The sequence below is a fragment of the Anopheles arabiensis genome, chromosome 3 (genome assembly GCF_016920715.1).
Source record: "Anopheles arabiensis isolate DONGOLA chromosome 3, AaraD3, whole genome shotgun sequence".
Classification (NCBI taxonomy): Eukaryota; Metazoa; Arthropoda; class Insecta; order Diptera; family Culicidae; genus Anopheles; species Anopheles arabiensis.
The window spans coordinates 25,571,248-25,591,774 of NC_053518.1; the positions used below are offsets into that span (position 1 = coordinate 25,571,248).

The window sequence follows — 20,527 nt, forward strand, 5'->3', positions numbered from 1 at the left end:
ATATTGATTCTTTCGCCCACCAATCCGTTACAAAGTTTCATTAAAATATGAAGTATAAAGTCCGTTGATTACGTTTCAATTGTGCAGCGCGTTACATTGGAAAGCTTTCTTCATTTTGCCGGCTGCTACCTGTCTTCGGATGATTTATTAAACAAGTATTCAGGTTTGTTTTTTTCGTTTGTTGCTGTGTGAATAGAATGGTTGTAAGTGGACGGGGGAGTTCTGTGATTGTAATCAGCTGACGACATGACTTACGATGGAAATATGCAAATGCTGCTGTCATAAGATGGTATTCGCAGAAACACCAGGTGATGAGATGAGACTAATTAGAAGGAGCTTTTGAGAAAAATACTCTTTACTCATACATATCGCGTTCGAAGGACCAAAATGTGTTACAATGTATTACAGTAGAAATAACGCAGTAAATCAGTTAGAAACAACTTTTAAAGACACATCTTCACTATGTTTTGTATTGAATGTTACTGTAAACATTTATTTGAGAATATACGAGTAATACTGCGTACACATTCTTGGCATCATTCTTTCAAAAAATCCCTAAATCGATCCTTCAGCTGCTGCCGATCAAAGACATCACGATGACTCCGCTTCCCAAGAACCAACCCAAGACCAGAACGCACCAAAACCCAACCGGAAGTTATGAGAAAATTTGCCCCCCTTTTTCCCACCCAGTTCCACACCACAATCAACCTTTGTTTTGTCCACCATGCTTTGTTTTCTTTCTGTGCTGCTTTCTCCCTCCCGTCGTTGCCTTTTCATTTCAGTGGGGCAATTTTTTCCCGCTCGTTTAACAATTCCTAAAACCCAGCATAAAAGGCAAAATGGCTTCGTCACGATGGTCTTCGGCTTTCGCGCCAAAAACTGTTGACAGCGAGCGGGGAGTATGGTATGGCCAGGGAAGTGGTTGGTGAAGCGACACGCAATGCTGCACAGTGCCGCGCTAGTGGCTGTGGTGTTGGCGTTTGCGGTTTTTTTCCGGCTGGACGCAAGACAGCGCCAAAAGGAGAAGGTTCCGCTTGACTTGGCTGGAAAGCGAAAGGAAAAGACAAAAAAAAAGAACACACACACACGTGACCGTCCCTCTGAGCCGTTCGCTGGTGGTTTTGTTCACCTTTTTCGTTCGCTGATTGCTATCACTTTCCCTCCATCACGAACAGGCAGTCGGTGTTGTTGGTGTTATTGTGCTGCACTTTGGAGGTTTTGTTTTCCCCCCGGTTGGTGGTGGAGACTGGAAGTAGTTGGTGGTGAGAGAACAGTACCACAGCCCTTCGTATCAACACTCATTTACACGCTACCAGGAAGGTCGGTTTCGTCGTTAGTTTTTTTGTGTGTGATCGTTCTGATGGTGTATGAAAACAGTAACGTGACATGGCGCTAAACAGGAAACGTGAGCTGCGCTTCGTGTTGGCATGGTAGAGGCATGATCCCAAAAATCAAAAAAATCCATTCTCTTCATCGCATCCCCCCCCCCCGCAGTGGATGATTTGCGTTATGGCGTTTTTGTTGTAGTTGTATTGTTCGTCCTTTTCAGCTCTAGCTGGCATCGACTTCTCGTGGGCCTCGTTTTGACCGTTATCCATGGTCGAAGATTGCCATGCCGTAGGGTGACGCGAGATGAAGCGTGTGGATAAGACAGCGCCATTGACGAGGCCACATTCGCATTGCTGACCGGAACACCCAACACACACCCAACCAGACATCGGAATGACATCAAAATTGCTCTTTGTCATGTTGATTTGATGATGGGTTTATCGTTCTGCAGATTAGTCCGCTCGATTAAACGCACTGTGCAGGGATTCGGCTCAAATTGGTTCCATTCTTTGGGAGCGGCAGCTTCGCATGAAAAGGCAGCGCACACACACCCACACACACACACACACACACACACACAGAAAGCCAATGGACCATTGCTTATTGCTTATCATTGCTGTAAATAATGCGCAACTCGAGGGCGGGCTAAAGAGCCGGCTGATGATAGCGTAATGTAATGTTGCTTCAAGTTCTAAAAAATCTAATTTAATCATTGAAACAACACTTCATCAAAGAGATGGCATAAGCATTGTTTAGCCATTATCTACCAGAGAGTAACAAATTAAATTGGAACAAAAGAGATTATCGAAAACAAAGCTCCCTCCAGCCAAACAGTGGGACTGAAGATTGAATTATCCAAATCGAATTTCCTTTGATGCCAAAATTGAAACCGAAAATATTGGGGAAAAAAAGAAGAAAAAAAAACAACTCAAGACGCATTCCATTTGGCCGTCACTCGTTGTTGGCCGACGCTCGTTCAGTTATTATAGCAAAAGTAAAAAGAAACATAAAAGGCAAAAAACATTACAAAAAAAGAACAAAAACCAATCACAAACTGTATTAAGAGTGGGCCAGCTATATCTTGCATGAAGTGGTGGAAGCGAGAATGAAAGAGAAATAAGAGAAAACAAACGAAATGCTTTTCCTCGCACAAATCAAAGCACGGAAGAAGCCTCGCAACATACTTCACAATCTGTTTACGATCCGTTTCGCTTCTTTTGTTTTCTGCAGATCATTTTCATCGATTTGATTTAATTAGGATTAAATTTCCTTCACGTGTTTCCTTTCTCCTTACCCGTTTTCTGTCTCTCTCTTGTACGCTCCCAAACGATGGCAAATTTCCAAAACCTCGCCGTACCCGTCGGTAACGTTTGATTCTTCCATTCCCGCTTGCCACTTGTTTTTGCGCGGACTTTTCCTGCCCCCCCCCCCCTTCCACGCCAAACATGGCTCGTTTTGGTGGTGTTCGTTTTGATTAGCGGTTTGCGAACAAATATTTGTCTTGCCGAAAGGAACAGCTCCCTTCCCCGTGGATGACAACCACCCACCCGAACAAACGGGGCCGAGACTTACCACCTCGCGGTATCGGAATTCGAGTGGAAACGTGAAATGAAACGAAACGAATCGGCTCCCCAAAATTGGGCGCAGCACCCTTGCAGTGCACAGAGTGTGGTTCCCAAACCACCACGCTTGAGTGTAAATCGTGGTCCTGAAACCAAACAAAACGAAGCAACACCGAGCGGACCGTTCCTATCGGCATTAAGTGTTTGTGCTTAATCTCGACAAGATTACACAGGAATTAACGCTCGCCTTAGCTCGCCTGCTTTGCCAATTGCCGTCCGAGGCGCCAGTCGGACAAATGAGTAGCGAGCAGCGAGCCAACCAACTCGGGGCGGGGAGGAGCAACCGGCACCAAATAAATTGACCACATTAAATCGATTAAGATAAGAGGCGCTTCCGGCGGGGAGTTGTAATGTTACCCCGGGTTTGGTCCGCTTCAATCGCTTCAATATATGTCCGTGAGCCATCGCAAAAGTGAGAGAAAGTAGAAGCACAAAAAACGGACCCAAAGTGTTGCCCTGCGTCGCGACGCACCAGCTGCTAATGGGCACTACATTACGGTGCGTAAATCTACACAGCCTCAAAACACCGTTCTACACCGCCGCGTCGTAAAAATGGTCTAATGCCGGCTTTTCCGTGTAGGTGGCAGACGACAAAGAGATCAGACGAATTTGTTAGCCGGTGTGAACGCTTTTCAAAATGGCTGTAGCTGCTGCTGCTGCGGCTGCTGCCGTGAGGTAAATATTTTCTTCGAATAATGATCTAGCCCTGCAACTCTAGTGAGAGAGGAAGGTGAGTGGGGTTTCTTGGAAGCGAATAAATTCGGCAAGCGGATTAAAGCGCCACGTGATGCCCTTGGAATCATCTGTTGGTGAAGCGGATGAAGAGTTTCTGCAAAATGGCATAATTAGGATTAAATTTTTAGATCAATATTTAAGCTCCGGCGAAGCAGCTTATCATCCACTGGGGGTATTTTGGCTGGGGCTTGTAAATTCTTTAAGAAAGTTTGCGATAGCTTGCAGATATACCCCTTGATTAGGTTTAATTTATTGGTGTTGGAGTCGAGTTTCACTTGATTTTATTTGGGTATTACCCAGAAAGGGCAAACAGTTGGCAGCGAGTGGAAAGCGCTTTTTGAGCGATTGCTGTTTCCTTAAAGCATTTTCACTGTCAGTAATCCTTGGTAACAGCTTTGCTATATTGTTGAATATCATCTTGTTGCTGGTGAAAGTTCTTTTTAAATCAATAAAAAAGGTATTCACAAAACTGAAATAATCTTATCATCTCAATGGAAATGCAAATACGTTTACGATACCAAAGCAATTTACGTGGTTGAAAATGATTTCTCAAGATTAAAAGATGTATAAAATAGATCAAATATGTCCAGATCTTGAAGTATAACACCCTAAGAATATTGAAATAATTATCCACATGCATCAGAGAGGCTAATTTCTTGATTACTAGTAATAAGATCTAAAGCATTGACAGAAGTTGATATAGAATTCGCTTATCAAAACTTGTAGAGTCAGCCATCAATGACTTTGTTTCATCCACCAGTTTTGTACACATTATCATCATCAATCAAACTGGGTGCGTTTTAACTCCATTCCATTCCGGCCCACGTTGGTTATGAAACAGAAATTCCAATTCCAACGACGCGTCCCATAACGCAACCGCACGCAACCCGTCATCGGCCGGCTGGTCGGCAGGTCGTCAACTTGGCTGACGCCGGCATCCGGAAATAGCAACTGTTGCTACTCGACTCGAAGGCGAAACAAAGCACGCAACGAAGCAGCAAGAAAAAAATGCGAAGCACTCCTGTTGAACGTTTGATGAGCGCTGAAAGTCCTTCGACAAAATGTGCCACCAGAGAGGTCACGAAAATGGGTGTGAGAGTAAGTGGGTTATCGGATGGTCTTGAGGCACAGAGACTTGAGGTTCTCCCTCCACCGGTGCGCTGTGCAGGCTATTTCCGTTCCCAAAAGCCCTCGCGCCAATGTGAGCGGGCGCGGAAAACTTATCTCAAGCGGGTAGAACTACGATGCCCCTTCTCCACCGGCCGGATTGGCCGGTTTGGCAAACGGGAATTAATAGCCAGCTCGGCGTATCGGTCAATAAAATCACTTTTACGATCACTTTCCATTGCTGGCACTATCGTTCGATTCCTTTGTTGTCCGGGTACGCTTGTTGCCGTTCCCGACGCGTCAAGAATGCGACCGATTTTTGGACCGACCGGAGACGACCGTTTCCTGACAAATGACCTACCAGACCCGCCCTCCTTGGCTTGACTATCCGATGGAGGTTTTGTATCGCACAAAGAGACGATACGATCGCTGGCAGTCGTTACAACTGGATATCTTCACACAAATGATGCGCGCTGAACAGTGTGTTGCGAGGAGGAAGGCGGTAAAATTGCCAAAATATGGCAACGAAAGGCACGTCAGCGAAACGCCTCCGCCGGCCTCCTGTTTTACCGCTTGCACGCGTGTCGTTGTTTTCCCCGGCGCAACGATCTTCGGGGGGAAATAAATCGCCCGTTGATATCGAGATACTCCGGTTTCCGTATCGGGTTCGTTATTAATTTGGACAAGCAGTTTCGGTTGCTGCTGTGTGGCAAGTGCCCTTCCTTTTCCCCTCTCTACAAGTTCCAAACGATTCCACCGCCGCAACGAGTCGGGAAGGAAACGAGAAAACCATGGAAATACCACACCAAAAATACCACAAAACATATTTCATTCGGTTTCGGAAGCTTTCTCGACTTTCCCGAGCCACTGCTTTTCCTCCCCGGTTTCGGTGCTTTCCGTCCGTTGGTACCGCGCCGGTAAGCCATTGCCGGTAGCATTAGATCATAATTTTCATCAATCATTGTCATTAGATTGCTTTTATAGGAAAATAATACGGGCAGAGAAATGCGCGAAGAGCGGCGACAACGGGAAGTCAGTTGGATTCGCTTCGCTTTCCCGGTTGGCGGAAGGTAATCTTACGGGGGGCCGATGGTGGGGCCAGACGTTTTGCCATTTTCTTGCGCGCTCTGGGAGTAGGGAATGGAACAAAATCTTTTTCCCCGAAATTCTACGGGAGACGGGTTGTTTCGCTGCGGTTGAACGTGTGTGCGGATGTGTTTGCTCTGCGGTGAACAAGAAAGGATTTGCACAGAGTGAGATGGCCCGGGGGGGGGGGGGGGGGGCTGTGTCTTTCATGGCAAAGGAACGCGGCGTAGCAAAAATCGATACCGCGCGCATACCGGCTGCTAGTGCAGCAGGAAGTGAACTGTGCTTCCGTGGGATAATGTGTGACAGACACCAGAGGCGGAAGGAAGTAACACAAGGAGGAAGCGCGTTTCGGGTTTCAGCTCTCGTGTGGCAAGCGATGGTGCAGCAATGAGTATAACATTTTTCGGTCCGCTCAGACAATTGATGCGAGAAAGTGAAATTCATCGCCCAAGAAGTAGCGCAACACGTTTCGGTTTTTGGGAGCGTTTGAAATTGGAGTGAAATTTGATCATAATACCATTACTCTTGGGCTTATTTAGGGGAAATTAAGCGCTGTAATGGAGCAGGCGCTGGAATGTGCTTTAATTTTGTATTATAAAATTGGTTTAAAGATGTAGCTACCCAAAAAGGTTGTTCAAACATTTAAAATAATGTTCTTTTTTTAGTATTTGTCTCAATATAAGTCTTAAAAACTTGAGTTTTTTTAAATTTAACACAATAGCTTAGTTTTTTTGTTCAATTATAAATATTCGTTCATAATAAGCCATATAAAGCTGAGCATAAATAGCATTATTGAACAAAACCCAACGTTGGGGTTCTTTCCGTTTTAAGTTCGTAGGCTGAAATTTCAACCTGTCAGCTGTTTGCATTGTATAGCAGTTTTCGAGCAGCTATCTTAGTGGGTATAATATACAGGCGTGCTTATCCCAAGGAGTATGAATTTAGAAGGCTGGTTTTTTCGCTTCTTTTTCTGAAAAAAGATTTTAAGAATGTTTTGAGTATTCGTCAAGCCTCCAGTAAGCTTGTTTGAACAAAAGTTTTCACCCATACTGTCAAAAAGTGATATTCAAATTTGATTATTAATAACATGCTATGAGACCACCTGGACTGCATACACTTTGATTCTAGATTCCACCACGTGATCTCTTTAATCCACCTTGGGGTAAATGTAAACAATACCGTGTTTTCGAGCAGGTACTCGAATCTAATTCTAGCTTTGAGGCTAGAATAATCTAAACTGAAAATCGCAGGCTAGTTTTGTGCGTGGTTTTGTATGGAGTGTTTACATGATTTCAGCCTCCAACTGTCAAACTCCATATAAAAAACTAACTAGAATCGTGAAGGGCTCCGTTGATAGAATATTCATAAATGATTGGATACCATACTTAAGTTAAAATGAAATGTAATAGATTTGTCCTCTAGCGTTATTGCAAACGTTTTCTTTCGATAAAGTCATCTGATAAAGGTTAAAACAATTTAATTTTTTGTTTTCGAAAAGGTCAACATTTCTGAAGAAAGTTGTATAGTTTTTAGTATTAGTATTAGTATTCAACAACATGCCCGTCATGGGTTCAAACCCCTAATGGACCGTGCCCCCATACGTAGGAAGGAACATCCTGCTATAGGTAATCAATAGGTCACTGATCAATAGTCACTGCTAGTGGTACAGGTAGGCCTTGACCGACAGTGGTTGTTGTGTAAAAGAAAAAGATTATTTTAGCTTAAGTAGAAGATTTTCCATGTGTAGAGAGTCATAAATAGAAGCATAGCACTTTCTAATTACCAGTTTTTAGGGTTTTACGACCTACTCCGTCTCGTGGACTTTATTAAGTAAGGGATCAGCACTCCCGAGCAAAATCCTTAAAAAAGGTTAAAATTAACTTGGTACCCCGATGCATACGTCCGCCAATTTATTTGCGGAATTTGTCGTAGAGGTCTTGCTGTTTTTAACGAAAATCCAACCACCCAATAAGAGCACTGTTTCACCAAAAACTTGGAAGAAGAATTTAGTTCATTACATTGGAATTCTCATTCGATTTATTGGCAATTTCTGGGGTGTTCTTATCAGGAGCCTACGTGCTTCGTTGGCGATACCTACATTTTCTTGTTTAATTCTCGTTGCGTTGACACTATTCCAAATGGATTCATTGAATGGAATTTCTATCCAATAGGAATAAGATGTAATGCGTGTTGCCTACGCTTGAGCGTTATTAATTCATTGCCTAACTTACGGGTGTGTTCTGCCTATCTCAAAATCCAACAGTTAATAACAGTCACAATTCTAACATTCAATTTTCTTCATAAGATAGTTAATAGTTTATGGTGTTTTTTTTTTAAATGACAGGATAATTAAACGGTACAACTAACATCTTTGGTATATTTTTAATTTCAGTGCAATTCCTTCACATTATAAAAATCTCTTCATACTTTTCTCCAAATCTGTCAGCTGATGTTTAATTACTACCTCGTAGTAGTGAACAAAAACAAATTCCTCAAGAGCTCATCCTTCTCATCTGTAGCTGCCAGCAAGAAGTTAATCACTGTTTTCGTTTCGAAGCGTTTTAAAACACTTCACATTGGTGAACGAAAAAAAAACACGCCCCACGCATCACGCAAACAACCCCCTATCATTAGACTATGGTAACGGGGTCGACATGACAGCAACATGATTAAATTATCATACACGAAAATAAATCACTGCTCAAAACCCTTTGCCCTCCCTCATTCGTACAAAGTTGATAAGCGCTCTAACCACGCACCAAGCGGGTGAATGGAAGGATGGAAGGGAAAAGAAAGAGAGCGAAGGATAAACCTCAGCTGGCATACAATATTTATTCGACAAATTGTTTTCCCATTATGTATTATTTCCCGTTTTGCCCCGAAAACAACCATTTTCAATCGAACCCATTTACTTTCTTCTTTCCTTCTTCTGTGCTGCCCGGAGATTGACGGTGGTACAGAACCCTTCGGGGCTCATATTTTGGTGGTGGAAAAGCGTGTGCAGTTCCACTTGTTTTACCTCCGGTTTGCCGCGGTCTGTTTGTGAACCTCCACTGTGAGAGTTCACCGTCAATCACAGGTAAATGTGTTTATCGTCAGTTGCTTAATAATCGAGCATGGTAGATGATTTATGAGTGGCCCGTTATTGTCGATTCTCGATACCCGGCAGTCAGATTCGACCCGTTCGGACCATTTAGACTGGGGAGGGGGGAGGTTTTTTCTGTCTTTGCTTCATTCTTTTTTTTCTCCCACTCTCCACAAATCATGCATCGCATGCTGAAATGTTTTATCATCATTATCCGAATCATGTTTGCTGGTTCGGTGCCTGTCCGCTTCAGCTACAGCAAACCATCCGCAGCCATTCGCCACTCAATTGTAGTTTCCTGCTCGTTTTAGCTTTATTTCCACCAGGTCGTATACCATCGTCGACAACGAGAGGGCATTTGTGTACGCGACTTGTCATGTTCATCGTCCGTTGGGTCCGACACACAGCAAACCAAACCAAACCAAAAAAAAACACGCACCCGATAAGCGATCGTACAGCAAACCGGTGACAGACAGTAGGGACGGGAAGCAAGCGGCTAGAATCCTTTTTTTACCCACTGTTCAGTCGTTGAAGGCCGCCTGCCCTCCTCATTCATGCCAGCTTTGATTCAATTGACCGTTTTTCTTCCACCCTTTGCTCCTGAAATCCTTCTGACCCTTCGACGGGGTTTGTGTGATTTGTGCTCGCTGATACATTTCTTCCATGTTCAATTGAATAGTTTATCAATGTGGAAAGCGCAGACAGAGCAGGCGAGGTTCCCTACCGCCCACGCAGGCCCGTGTGTGTGTGTGTGCGGTTATAGGGGACATTGCTTTATGTTTTCCCGTTCTAAACCATACCTTGTTGAAGTGATATGTGAATACTGCACAAAAGCGGTTCGTTTGAAAGGGGCGGAAGGGGGGCGGATTGTGATCAGCGCTGGAATGTACTAAATGTTCAGCAAACGTCGCGCCTTTCGGTAGGTCGATTAGGAATTCGGTTGGCGTGGCCCGTGCCCGACAATGGAGCCGCCTGGTCGCTGGTGGAATTTGCTCGCTGTACGGTATTTTCATCAAAATAGCTTGACAGGTGTATTTCGGTACCGTTCCCATTGTACGCGTAACGAAATGTGACATGGTAAATTTGGACCGCCCGGTTTAGTTTATTGCCTTGGGCGATGAAACAAGACTGCGGGAAGCGTCTGATATGCATCATTTTTTGGTGATGGAATGAAGCAGTAAACTGTCACGCAAATGAGCTTTACGTTAGCTTTTGTTTTACTTATTTTTCAGTAGAGGTAAAATAGATATAAGTAAAATGTTGGCAAAAAAATATTTAAATTTGACTTTGAGTACATATTTGGCTAGATATTTCATAACTTCATAGAATTATCAATTAAAAATAAATGCATCAATCTGTTGCGCATCTTGTATTTCATAAACTGGTTGGGATTAATTACCTTCCCCTGTCGTCTAAACTTTTTTAAACAAATGCCATCATCACTTTGTTCCGCTTTATAATGAGCTCAGCAGCAGTGGCGATTGAAAATTTGCTCAACCAGCTCATAACCCGTAACAATTTCAACTACCCAAAACTCGAACCCTTCACAAAGCACCAAAAAAACAGAGTCTAGCAATATCAAACTCTTCTCTCTGCTATCACATTGCAAGCGATCCGATGAAATGGGTGGCCCATAACGATTAATCAGATGTTGCTCGCCTGCCGGGTTATCCTCCCCTCCTACACGCCCGTGCGTCCATTATATACGTATCATGTATCGAATGTCGGTGCGGTGTTACACTCCCAACCCTTCAGCCTAACCTTACCCGAAACACATTCCAACGCTTCTCATCATCATCATCATCACCATCGCCATCGGTTGCCGGAGCGCTCCTGCTGGGATGGTTTCATATGGTTCACTGGCATCATTAATTAGCCGTCGAAAACAACTCCCGTTACATGGGCGTCGGCCCACTGCCGCCTTCCGTTGGCATTTTTCTAACGGTGGGCGAGCGAGCTCGGAGCTGGGAAAAAGTTGTCCACTTATCGGTACGGACGTAAATGAGAATTCCTTTCCCATTTTGTCCAAAAAGGATCACGTATGAACGTATACACGCGTGGTAGAACAGAGAGACGAGAAAAAAAACCCTGCATTGCAGGTGAGGATGGTTGCGCTGTACTGCCCTTATCTCGGATGGCCTCTGCGGTAATGTCCTCTGCAGCAAAAGCGCTCCACACACTCCACTGACAATGGCAGTGTACAATGCCGGTGCGCCTTTGTAAACGGGAGATGCCGAACGATGGTGTCCATTACACGGTATCGTGTCGAGCGTGTTTGTGTGTGTGTGATGCAGTTTCAAGTATGCGTGTGTCTGCATTATTGGACAGTTATTGAGCACAAGATATGGCTCGATAAGGTTAACTGGAGGTGAATTGATCTATGAAAACTTGCAAGATGAAAAGTATTTTCAAGAGAAGCTTCAATTTACGGGTATCAAAATCGAACTCCAAAGTATCTATAATATAATGACTGTGTTTGTGCGTGGTTCAGTAAGTACAAAACCTTCATAACTTGCACACCTACACCATACCTGTACTGTGATACCTGACCCACGGTGTGAAAGTGATGAAAGATTGCGTGTACATAATTACTCCCCTGGGGGTCGAACCTGTCCGAGCGCTGTTCTGCTCGATCTTACGCTGCTGTCCACTTGCTTCAACACAAACATATCCACAACACAACAATTACAAATTCCCCTTTACATGCTCAATACCAAAGCCATAGCAATGTCCAAAATCTTCCAGCTTGAGCCACCTCTAGTGGCCTCGGGCTGTAAAGCTGTTCCCAAGCTCGGAACACCGATTAGCCCCGCTTGTTAATGCACCGTACCAACGAACCTACCCGTACCTGTCTTCCCGGATGTGTTGGTTTGGTTCCGGAAACACAAACGCTCCTTTGGAAACATGGGCGAGCGCGTGCTGCTCGCGTCGCGTCGCGAGACGTAAGGAAAAGTTCCGGTGGAATGATTTAAAACAAAACAATAACCGTAACTCAACACACACACACTCACCAGAAGGCAAACGTACGTGTGTCGGTATGTGTAAGGAAGAGCGTTTTGTGTGTACAAAATGCGTCTCGAAATGGAACAAATCGTAGCCGGAAGTTGTTAGCGAGCGAGCAAGCGTTAGCGCATGTGGCAAACATTTTCCACACCTTTCGTCACTTTTATTTCACCAACCAAGCCGGAAACAAGAAATTTACCCCCGATGGCTACGCTGCGACATGGAAAGCGTAAGTGAAACCTGCCGCCAAACACGCAAGCAACACTTGGCTGTCAGCTTGTGTTGCTTGGGATAAGACGATTGTTTTGACTTTCCGTTGGGGGGGGGGGGGGGGGGTTTTCTAACCTTCAGCTGGGGGTAGAGAGTCACGCTCTTCGCTCTTCTTGAAAACCCGAAACCAACCGATGAGACACGATCGTGTGTCTGTGTCTGCCGGCACACACACACATACCCGTTTAAGTGTTGGCGTAGTGAGGTAAAGGTTAACCCAGTGCGTCGTTACCTTTTCTCTGGGGTCCCACCGCAAGATAAATTGAATTCAGACACACGAGACAGCACAAGAGGAAGATAGCTCACCCCACACCGTGCGGTGAGAAAAAAAGGCAACCCTCAACCTCACTAACACACAAACACACACACACACACACGTACAGACACAAGATAGACCGCAAGAAATAATCCAGAAGCGATGAAATAATAACCATTTTCAAGCCCAACCATGTAACAGACGACCCGACCGGAATGTCCGTACAGTCGGGTCGCTTGTTTTCATGGGCATGGGCCCGCTTTTCCTGCCTCACTTTTCCAAAGGTTCGGTGTGCTCTTTACTGTATGTGTGTGTGTGTATGTGGGACGTGAGATGGGGTTTTCCATCGAGGTGCGTGTTTGTGTGATAATACACTGAATAATCTATTGTGTCTATGGGTGTGTCCGTGTGTGTGTAGGAGAGCGTGTGAGTGAACATGGTTTATTTGAATATAAATCTTCTTAATGTACTTATCTACTTACAGACACGCTGCTCGAGGGGTAGAGCCGCCAAACCGCTCGAGAGAAGCGTGTTCTTCCGTTCGAAATGGTGGTTTGTGTGTATGTGTGTGGTCGGGACCATTTCGAGAAGAATTTCATTTCCGAGCTTAAAGGGAATGAACGCATCTGCCTCTGAACGTTGGCCTTTCTTTCAAATGCCAGTGCTCAACTTTTGATTTTGCCTTCGTGTCAAAAAAGATTGTTTAAGCACCTCAACTACTTCTCAGTTGATGATAAATTGTCAATGCTCGTTCATTAATCTAGCAGATGCCGTAGTTATTAGACCGGTTTGCCGGTCCTTACTCAACCATTGCTTATCAGACACAAAATCAGGCTTATTTTCACTCTCCAACTCCCGACGGGAGAGCCAAATCAATAGCCCTCGACCATTCCGTTCCACCCTGGTCTCACAGCCTCTCACCGTCAGCAAACTCGCCCGCTCGCAGTGCAAATAGAAGTGATGGAGTGAAATTAACTAGACGAATTAAAATTCAATCTATCACCGGTTGCTGTGCCGGCCCCGATAAGCTCCCCCAGGAGAGCCGATCGGCCTTCCCCTGGTTGCCAGACCCGGCCTGGCTTGTCAATACGCCTTTCGAAAGCTATCTATTTTTCATACCATGATTGGTGTGCCGAGTAGATTGTGGATTGTACTAATGAAAATGTCGTCCTCTGTCGCTTTGATGAGAGTGAAACCTGGGAGGATCGGTGCTGAAAAGGGCCTTGGTGGGGGAAATTTGCTGACAAGTTTACTGCTCGAGGATTTGCACTGGACAGGGAGGGCAAGGGTAGCGCCTGGTAAAATCAAAGCAACTCTTTGATATTGGTGAAAGACGCAGTGCTTCGTAATGAATGTCGGTTCCTAGAATTTTTGCGTCGAGTTGTCGGAAATAGCAGAAGCAATTTATTCCATTCCCCACAGCCAAGGAATGTGCGTGTTTGTGGATATGTGTCTACAAGTGTGTGTGTTTACATTTATCCCGAAATTGATCAGCCATCGTTTAACGCAACCGACTCAGGTCGATCAATGTCGATGTCACCCGCTACGTTCGCATACGTTCGCTCGTCACAAACGTTACTTACCTGTCATCGTAGACAAATCCCGCGCTCAGTGTGTTAATGTACAGTACGAAGGCCAACGTGCAACAGCCCAAACTAACGTAATCCATGCTGCAATGAGAAAGAGAGAGATAGAGAGAGGGAAGATCAGTTTCGATTACGGGGTTTTACGTGTTAGTTCCAACCCGATAGCCAACCGCGGCGTAAATGCATCTAAGCTAATCCTCTCCCACAGCGGCTCCGGATTTCCCCTCAAAATGATGTTTTGCTTTTCTTTTCTACCTTGCCCCATTGCGCCACTGTGCTTCAGCTGGTTGCGATGCTAAAAGCGTTTACCATTGCCTGTGAACCATTGAATGCAAATATCGATTTTAGATTATATCCCTGCCGTGGTCCCATCTGCCCGCAATTGTGTGTAGATGCGTGCGGGAGGAAAAGTGCCCGATTGAAAGGGCTCTCGAAAGTATCCGAATTATTTCGCAACAGGTCACGCACATAAACACATACAGACAGACGTACACACAGAATACAAACCCATCAGGATTTGGTACCGTGCTGACCTTTCACAATGTTCGTATCCCAGCCGCCCTTCCGCCGGTCAAGCTGTGAATGTATGCTGGGGGCGGCGCAAACCATTCATTCACCCGGCCGGTACCGGAGCAAATCAAAATAGCGTCCGAAAGCGTTATTCGAATTCGATATCGATCAGTGAGCGGGCTTGGTGCCTCCAATTCCCCGTCACAAGCCTTATTGAGCCTACTGAAAAATGCCTTTCCCCGGGGTAGCAAAGCAAGGAGGTGGGGGGATGGGTTAACGTCGAATAACCGACTGTCGATACGTTTTTTTCTATTTGCTTTCCTGCCCAACTCTTACCCTGTATGAGTTTGTGTGTGGACTCGCACTACTTCTTCCAGCCCACTAGCACAGATTATCGTAATTAAATTCGTATCGAAATTCAATTTATGCACAATTTTGCTGCCCACGGCTCTGCCGAGCCTGCCAGCGCTCGGAACGCGAAATGCTCCGAATCCAAGCTCGGGATGAAAGGTGATTGCTGGAAAAAGGGAGGAAGCGGAAGAGCGGATCGTTATAGCTAGCAGGAGGGCATACATACATCGTCGTCGCTTGCTCTGTGGCACCGCTCCGGGGTAGGGCACAAAACAGTAAAAACCAATAATTCTCAATACTGTCCCGGGCTTTGGTCATTAAATCTGAATAAATTGATGGCGTCTTTATGTGTGCATTTGTGTGGCCCCTTTGAATCACACAGGGGTATAGGTGGAGCAGGAATATCGGAAGGAAGAAGAACAGATTAAAAAAATACCCATTCATCCTCGCATTCCAATCACACGAGCGGCAGCTGAAGAGCTTCGAATGACACATACGCGCAAGGAACAAAAAAACACTGGTTCAATTTAATCCGGCTCGAAGGACCAATTTACGTCACTTCTCGAGAGGATGCGTGAAATGCAATCGCAAACCGCCGGATGGAATGCGGAGTGGGTAAAGCAGAGCGATTTAAGCGTACCTTGAATGAGAACATCCTACTTCTTTTATTCTTTCAGTTTTCATACCAAACATTTGAAAAAGGAATAGCAGTTAAAGTTAGTTTACATAAAACATTAAACAGTGGAAGTACAGCTCGTGGAGGAAAACGTCATACAATTGAGCACCATAGCATGTGTCAGTTGTCTGCTAACTGGCAACGCTTTTTCACCAACAGCTAGAGTGTAGCGTACAAATTGTAATATCCTAGCACTATCCCCCGCACGAGTACAATTAACTCCGCCGAATCTGTGTCAGCGTTAGCGGAAACTTTAGATTGGCGTGCATAAAATATTCACAATTGCTCTAGCCGTTCGCCAAACCTTCCAATCCCTTCGCCGCATGTACAGTGGGCCAATAACTGGCCTCGACTTAACTGGGAGGTATTTGCCTTTCATCAGCGTGCAGCGAGAATTCGGCGAACGTAGAGCTCCTGTCGACAGGGCTCATGAGTTCGCTCTGCGTGAGTCTGTGTGCACGGGTTTTTTTTTTGTATTCCCCGGTAACGCCCCAATCGGAGCGCTTGCACATTGAAGCTTGCCGGTGAAAGCTTTAAAATTGGGATAAAAATTGCATAATCCCAGTGCGGTTGGGCGGGGAAACGTGTGTGTGTGTGTACCTTAGTAGTTGGAGTTGCCATGATGAAAATTCACACCTTCAAACATGGTACCATGTGCCCGGGCTCCGGGAGAAGAGGCTCGAAGGTTTGCAACATATTCATGAGCCTTGACGTACGATTTCATCTTTTGCTCGCACACACTCACAAAGACCGAAAGAGAGATAGAGAGAGAGAGAGAGTTTCATTTCAGCAAACGCGCGCGTCAAACAATAGATGAATGAAGCTTGGGAGGAGGGGACTTACGGGACAGAGACATGGGAACACGCCACACACAAAAAATCCCTTACTGCCGTCAGGAAAATCCTTTCGAATTTTGACTTTTCCCGAAAGCATTCGCAACCGGCAAGCGCCATCATCGAAATGCGAGCTTTTTGTGTGCACCCGGGTCGTGCATGGAAATTACACACACACACACACACACACACACACACACACACACACACACACACACACACACACACACACACACACACACACACACACACACACACACACACACACACACACACACACACACACACACACACACACACACACACACACACACACACACACACACACACACACACACACACACACACACACACACACACACACACACACACACACACACACACACACACACACACACACACACACACACACACACACACACACACACACACACACACACACACACACACACACACACACACACACACACACACACACACACACACACACACACACACACACACACACACACACACACACACACACACACACACACACACACACACACACACACACACACACACACACACACACACACACACACACATTAGGCTACAGCCGTGTGGTAGCGCTAGATATTGGGCCTGCCTTTCCATTGCACCTGTGTCATCTCACCTGGGTTGCGCACCGCTACTACTGCCTGAGTCCTTTTTCGCTTTTCGCTCATGCACCGAAATGCATTCCGCTCGGAGTGTACGTGTGGCCGCGTTTATACCAGCCCCTCCCCAAGCCGGGCCGGTACGTGTGCGCAAGATTGCAAATTGTGCGTTTTAGTACCCGGCGGAGCGGCCGCCCGACAGCGTGACAGGACAGACAAACGATGGAGGAATGCCCCCCTTTTTGCCCGTGGCCCGTGGCAAAAGCCGAAGTCAAAGTTAGCGGTAACGTGATTTATGCCAAAATTAAACATTTCTACGTACAAATTATAATCAAAAATTCAAATTCAAGCCACCGTTCGGAAGCGGCCGGGTGGCGCTCTACACTCGGCAGTACGGTGTTGGTGGTGATTTTCAACGACTTCATCAACCGTGTGCCGTTCCGCCGGTGTTCCGTGAATGTGGTGCACCTATCACCTCTGTCGCTTCCGTCTCGGTCCCGGATGGTATATGCGTTTTCTAAGCAGAGCGGGATTTAATAAACCTTAAAAGCTGATGCCAAAGCGGGACAGTGTGGAGGCGTATGTGTCGAGGGCAGGGCTGCTGCGCAAGGTGCCAGTGGTGGTGCAGTTGAAGTCGCTTTTGGAGGGTACAATTGCTATCCTTTTGGGAGCGCATTTGGGGAAGAATTTTAGAGATGCATTTGCAGCAGTCGAGATTTGATAAGACATTTTCCACACTCACAATGGCTCGTGACAGAAGCGTGACAGGCATTGCGATGCAGCTGGGATTTTACATTCTTCCGGGAGATTGATGCTGTCTGTGGGTATGATTCTTTGCGATTGCAAAGTAAACCTGAAAAGTAGCATAAGTGATTTTCTTTTAAACTAAGGGGTGATAAAAGAGAACTGCGTAATTAATGCAAATTTTCATATTAATTTGAGTTTCCGCGACGCACAATGCACACGAACATGAATTATTTCAGTCTGCTATTATTGCTAAACGGTTGAATTATTGGAATTTTCGGAAATTCAAAGCATCAGGATAAGCATTTTGCAACACAAATTTCACTGTAATTTACAGCTTGTACATGGCCAATTGATACATTACAATACAGGTTCGCACATCAGCTTCATAGTGTTTCGATTTTGCGAATCCAATTTACTTAATTGTAAATTAAACTAAAACAATACACAGAAAGATCCTTTTACTGTTCGAACTGAAATGTTTTTCCAAGAACATTTTGGCTCTGGATTCACATTCAGCAATTTAAATATTCACACGCTTACTACAGACAAAGTAATTTCGCAAGTGTAATGGAAAATCCACTTTTCAAAGCTTAATCAAAAGAAACCCGTTTCGTTTATTGACTGACACGCCCGAATGCCGGTTCATACATGCGGTTTAAAGTGTGTTTCATTGAAGCAGGTTTCTATTGTAGTGTGTGTGTGTTTTTTTCTTTTTTCTTGCCTTGCCTTACCATTTCCTATACAAATCTTCCAGTTCATTTAGGTATGCTGTGTAGCCGTTGTGAAACGACTGCTAGGAAATCCCACATCATGCCAGGAAGGACAGAAAAGGGTTCCGGAGCGTTCCGGCGTCCCAAGCGTTGGGTTGACCGCGCATTCTGACAAATAATGGAAACAATTTAAACTTTTTCATCAACTTTAATCAAAGTGGTGGAGGCGAGAGCACTCTTCTGCTCAGAAAAAATCACCCCCACACACACACACATAGAAGAAGACAGCTGAAGCGAGGCGAACTTTAATTTTCACTCCCATTTGCTCCTGAATTGCTTTCGGTCTTTTTGTGTCGTTCTGGGTTTGCTTTCGCCGCGTTTGCCACGCTTCTGTCAGGCCGTTATTTTTCACAATTTTCCTATCCTCCCGCTTCCGCAACGAGCTCATGGTGCCGCTTTTTCTCGGTGGCCCGAGCACATTCTTCCCGCATCCAAGGAATGGCCGGGTTGCATTAATGGCCGCTCGAAACTTGAACCAAATGCTCATTAAAATTAAGATGGCTTCGGTACGGTGGGCTTTTTAAACCTCCCGGCAGAGGCGTGGGGTGCGTGCGGGTGGCGAAAGTGGCAAAAGTGGTGACCGTTTGCACTCGAGTGCTCGAGTACCGCTAGGAATGTCTTCCCGCTCCCCATCTTCGGTGTGCTCGGTCGTCTTTCCCGGGACGCTGCTAAAGATGCAACCGCACAAACACTGCTTCGGGCCGATTCAGATAATGAAATTTTCGAGCAAGACAGTTTTCTTCCCCATGGTGTGCGTGTGTACCCACCGCGTGCTTCAGTAGTGCAATGGCCGGGACCAACCATTTCCCGCTTCGTTGAACGCTTGCTGGGACGGTATTTCGGGGTTTGCCCGCCTGCACATTAAGAAAACGGCGCAGAAGGGTGTGCAAGCAGTCAGATCAACATTGGAAAATAAATAAAACGGAAAACTTTCCGCAACTTTCTCATTTCCTTCTCGGGTGTGTGTGTGTGTTGTTGCTAGTTGAAGCCTGGCTTCGTTCGTACACTGGCATTGCTTCTACAACAGAACGAGAATGGTAGGCAAAAAGCATTCTGCACACCCGCACACCAAACCAGCGCAGCATCTGCAGGATGTCACGGAGCAGAACTTTGCATTCGGTAGCAGCGGGCTGCAACCGGGAACTCCGGTCCGACTGAAATCGAGTAGCTCTCGACCGGACCGAACTTTACCGGCAGGAAGAAGATGGACCAGATTTTCCACACGGCTGCTGTTGCCCTGACCGAGGAAAAGCGTGCGAGGGAACTGACGGAGGGTTTTGAAAGTTTGGTCCTACCAGCCGCTCGGTTCGGTCAGCTCAAAAGCTCTTCAGACAGGAGGCAATGGGGAATGGGAGCACTAAAGGAGAGAAAATCGAGTGCATGCATGCCGGTTCAATATGACCCGGCGGCGACGTCGGTGGCTTCAAAATGGCCGACTCGCGTGTCATTGTCGACAAAAAGGCTCCTTGCATGTGGGTAGGTGAGTGTGTGACTTTCTCCTCTTCCATCGACTACCACCATCCTCCTCTTCCCATGGCCGCGTGGCCACTTTGCGCCCGGTCAGTACCAATTCGACTGCTGATCCGCAACATATGCAAATGTTTGATTGTCATCTTTTTTTCTCCCATCCTCTCCTCTCACCCGAAGCAAACGAAGACGAACAGCAGTGGCGTGTGGGGGGGGAGGGGGAGGGAATAAAGTTTTGCTCCCATCTGGGCCGACTTTGGCATTCAGCTCGGTGTGGCTGTCGCTGTGTCTTTCTCGGGCCATCGAATTCTTTTGACCCCGGCGCAATTGAAAGGCACAGCCGGTATTTTGAAGGAAGAAGTTTTCACGGGGCCTTGTCTCGTATTCTTGCCTTTGTTTGCCCCTCTCCCCGAGCATCGTTGGCATTGCCATCAATGCCAAGGGATGATTTTT

The 20,527-nt window shown here is 45.8% G+C and overlaps 1 protein-coding gene across 3 annotated transcripts in view; it reads right to left on the reverse strand.

Annotated features, from left to right (window-relative positions):
- The window catches only part of LOC120901567 (protein O-mannosyl-transferase TMTC2), a 157,725-nt gene that overhangs the window by 122,692 nt on the left and 14,506 nt on the right, over positions 1 to 20,527 (reverse strand). For all 3 annotated transcript variants that reach the window (XM_040309604.1, XM_040309607.1, XM_040309606.1), the window contains one exon: positions 14,080 to 14,166. In XM_040309604.1, coding sequence (XP_040165538.1) covers positions 14,080 to 14,166 — 87 coding nt within the window. The remainder of the gene's footprint in view (positions 1 to 14,079; positions 14,167 to 20,527) is intronic.